At 30.7% G+C, this 3,571-nt stretch overlaps 1 protein-coding gene across 1 annotated transcript in view; it reads right to left on the reverse strand.

Annotated features, from left to right (window-relative positions):
- Nucleotides 1-3,571, reverse strand: part of SEMA3A (sema domain, immunoglobulin domain (Ig), short basic domain, secreted, (semaphorin) 3A) — a 257,094-nt gene that overhangs the window by 20,921 nt on the left and 232,602 nt on the right. Inside the window, exon 14 of the mRNA XM_012650120.1 lies at nucleotides 1,690-1,847. Within this exon, the coding sequence (XP_012505574.1) occupies nucleotides 1,690-1,847 (158 nt within the window). The remainder of the gene's footprint in view (nucleotides 1-1,689; nucleotides 1,848-3,571) is intronic.

The following is a 3,571-nucleotide window of genomic DNA, read 5'->3' on the forward strand; positions in this document are numbered from 1 at the left end:
TATTAAACAATCCACAGTTTCTTTAATCAATAGACATTATCTACACACTAAGTTTTTATTTTAAATTTAAAATCCCAACAAAATTAATGGCTATATGAAAGTCATCTAAACACGTTATGTCAATTCTGAACGTTGAATGCTTAAGAAAATTATGCGTATTTTTTATATGGTATGAGTTAGTAACATTTCCATTTAATATTAACAAGATATTGTGTTTTAATCCACATGTACTGATTATATGATAGATTTAAGCTGTAGATAATTTTACACTCAATCAATGATATCTAAAGTGTGTAATGAAAAAATTTAAGTAGATACTAGGGCCATTACTTTCCCCTAATATTTTTTTCCAAACTTTCAAAATTATCCAAATGTTATAGAATATACCTCACTAGCTATAAAAAATCCACATTCACAGCTTCTTTGAAAACATTAGCTATAATAAAAAGATTATATTGCTCTTAAAATGCAATGCCTTGATAAGGCTAGTTTCTATTTTATGTTTTAATAGGTTTATGTACATGCCATGAATTTTTAGGCCGATATTAATGAGATACTGTATATTACTTTCATCAATCATTGCTCGTTTCCTAAAGTCTGGTAAATATCAATACAGAAAAGTAGCCTTCAGTGAGTGGTAGAGGATATGTTGAGGTGGCTATTTTGTCAAATGAAGGAAGTGTTTTTATTTTTTGAAGCAAAAGCAAACCAAGTTCACTTTGTATTGTAACTGCATCTTCTCAAAATAACACTATATTAAATGATCAAATGTACATTTCTAATGCATTTAATCTCATATATAGTAACTTATAGTTATATTTCATGTGAATGTATTGTTTTATACAATTCCTAGGTATATCTGAGCAACCTTTATTCAAACATGTCCAGAAAAGTACTTCTAAGTATTATCAAGAGTATACTTAAGATATATGTATAAGCATATGTATAGAAAGATGGATATTTTATTACATGGTTTTATATTTCAAGTTCAAACACTACAACTATGATAACAGAGTGGCATTTAAATTTTTTGGAACAAATAAAGATATATTTTGGGACGTTAACCAACATTACATATATCACATACAAAAATGTGATATTTTTAAAACTAGAAATAAATTCTTCTTGTCTTTTCACAATCGAGTCCCTGTGCACTCTGTAATACTCTAAAGAAAAATAAATTCCTTTCTCTGAAAATTTTCTGTTCATCTAGGGTATAAATTGCCTTATTAAAATTTAAAAACAAGATAGAATGTTGCTGGTAAAAACAGAAGAGCATTTTTGGACAGCAGAGCATTTTGGTCAAAGTCACAAAGCTCAGTCAAGATTCTGTTCATGACTTTCTCTGTGACTTTAGCCCTCAGTTTCCCCCTCATGTAAAAGGAAGTTGCAAAAGCGTATAATTTCCAAGTGTAAACATTAAAGGATATTATTGTGTTGTCTTAAATTTCCTTCAGTAATTTAGTAAAACCATCTGCTCTACTACATTGAGTACCCCTTCCTTCTTATACATTTTTCTAATTGTTTTGACTATTTTAGGGGAAAAAATACAATCCCCACTGCCTGCCCACAAACCTCTTTTAATTCATCAGTAAAAGACGATGTACTTATTTGAAGAAAGCAGTTCCAAAAATGGAATCAGGTAAGGTAACTAGCAGACATTTTCTTTATTTTTAATATTTTTCCTACCTCTTTGCAGTGGGAAAATAGCGAGAGCACGAAGAGCCATCCCAGGCACAGTAAGGGTCTCTGGCGAGGCAGCACTCGGCACAGGCTTTCCCGTAAATATCACATCGATGTAAAGGGAGCTGGGCAACCCCAGAAGTTGAACCAATATAGAGTTGTTGCTGTGGAAAAAGTTTACTGTTATGACAAGAACTATCTTGTTTTTTTTTTTTTAAATCTCCCTTTTCTCTTAAAAGAATGTTTATTTATATATAACTTAACAGAGATAAAGTATATTTATGGGTTTAAAAATATGTCTTCTTATGATAGTTTCTTTAAAAGCCTGGTAGATAATATGACTGTTTAAAATGGAGGACGAGCAAGTTCTAAATATTTGACTGAAATAGGTGTCTTCTATTAAGTATAAAACAAAGGGATGATAAAGATAGTAATACAACAAGAAAAAACCTTCAGTTTTGTTCTTACCGAGTTTACTTTTTCACCTCTACCATTTATAATATTGATTAACAAAAATGTCTTCATTGTCACGTGTTCCAGATTGGCTTGAGGCAGAAATCATTTGCTTCTGTCTGCTGGGTCCCCCGTTACGTTGCCTGTGATGGGGTATGCCCAAGAAGGGGAAGGGCAAGGTTTTGGTGTTTGCATTTGAAAAAAGTTTCGGCTAAGTGCCAAGGACTGCCTTGCCCTTGCACTACCTTCGGGAATATGTTTTTAAACAAAACTATTAAATTATTTCTCTTTTGAAAGATTATCAAAGAGAGGAATCAAGTACACTCTGGTGCAGTCTACAAACCAAATGCTGAGGTGTTGTGGGAAAAGCACTATATTGGGCATCGAGGGACCTGGATTCTAGGTCATGCCATATATTAAATCTCTGTGTAATTTGGAACTGTTCATATAATTTTTCTAAGAATAAACTTCCTTAGCCATAAAATAAGCAAGTTTAACAGATTTCTAAAGTATGCATTCAGATAAAACATCCTACAATACCATTATTCTCAATGAAACTGGTGTTACTTAAATTAGGCAGAATATGGAAGATTAAAAACATTTTTTTTCTAGCAGCTACTGATTCATGATTTCAGTACAACTTTCACAATGCCTTTAACAAAGTTGAGCCAGTGTAGCATATTAGCTGCAAATTTATGTAAACACAAAGTGAAATAAAAATAAAATTATTTTGTGATTTTCTACATTTACTGTAATCGATACCAGAGCTCCCTTTTCTTGATCTAGATGATTTTAAATAATTATAGTCAGGCTTAAATAAAAGTTATGTAAATATCAAAAGATTTAATAGTGTACACTGAACAGAGTTCAAAAATGTATTTTAATTTCTCTAGTATATAAATGAAAAATAAGATTCAGACAAGTCAGTCTCTGAACAGTGGTGTGCTTTTTAAGTATTACACATTTAATAGTCACGGATAGAATCAAAATTGCATTTTCAAAGACTATCATATATGGACTACTTGTATAAATAATCAGATAAATTGATTGCAGAGTGAAATATCTATCAGAATCTAAGAAATTAATAAAGTTATAAGGAGAGTTTATGTAGAATATATTTCTGTGAATAAATCTAACCAACTTACAACTTAGTATAAGAAAAGAAAATGAGATGAAAATAAATAACACAATAAAAGCTAAACCATCGTGGAAGCATTTGTCTTGATAAATATTGCTATTCCATTTCACTAAATGGAAAAAAATTAAGTTATGTATTACTAAATGCTCAATTTTTTACTATATTCAATTTTTATTATTATGTTGAATTAAGCTATAAACCAGGACAAATTAAGAAATGATGGTTAAAATCCCTGGGAGGAAAAGATGAAATACTGTTAAGCTATTCCCTCTCCCCATCCTTTCTTTCTTTCTTCCA

Source organism: Propithecus coquereli, unplaced genomic scaffold (assembly GCF_000956105.1).
Source record: "Propithecus coquereli isolate 6110/MARCELLA unplaced genomic scaffold, Pcoq_1.0 Scaffold312, whole genome shotgun sequence".
NCBI classification, from domain to species: Eukaryota; Metazoa; Chordata; class Mammalia; order Primates; family Indriidae; genus Propithecus; species Propithecus coquereli.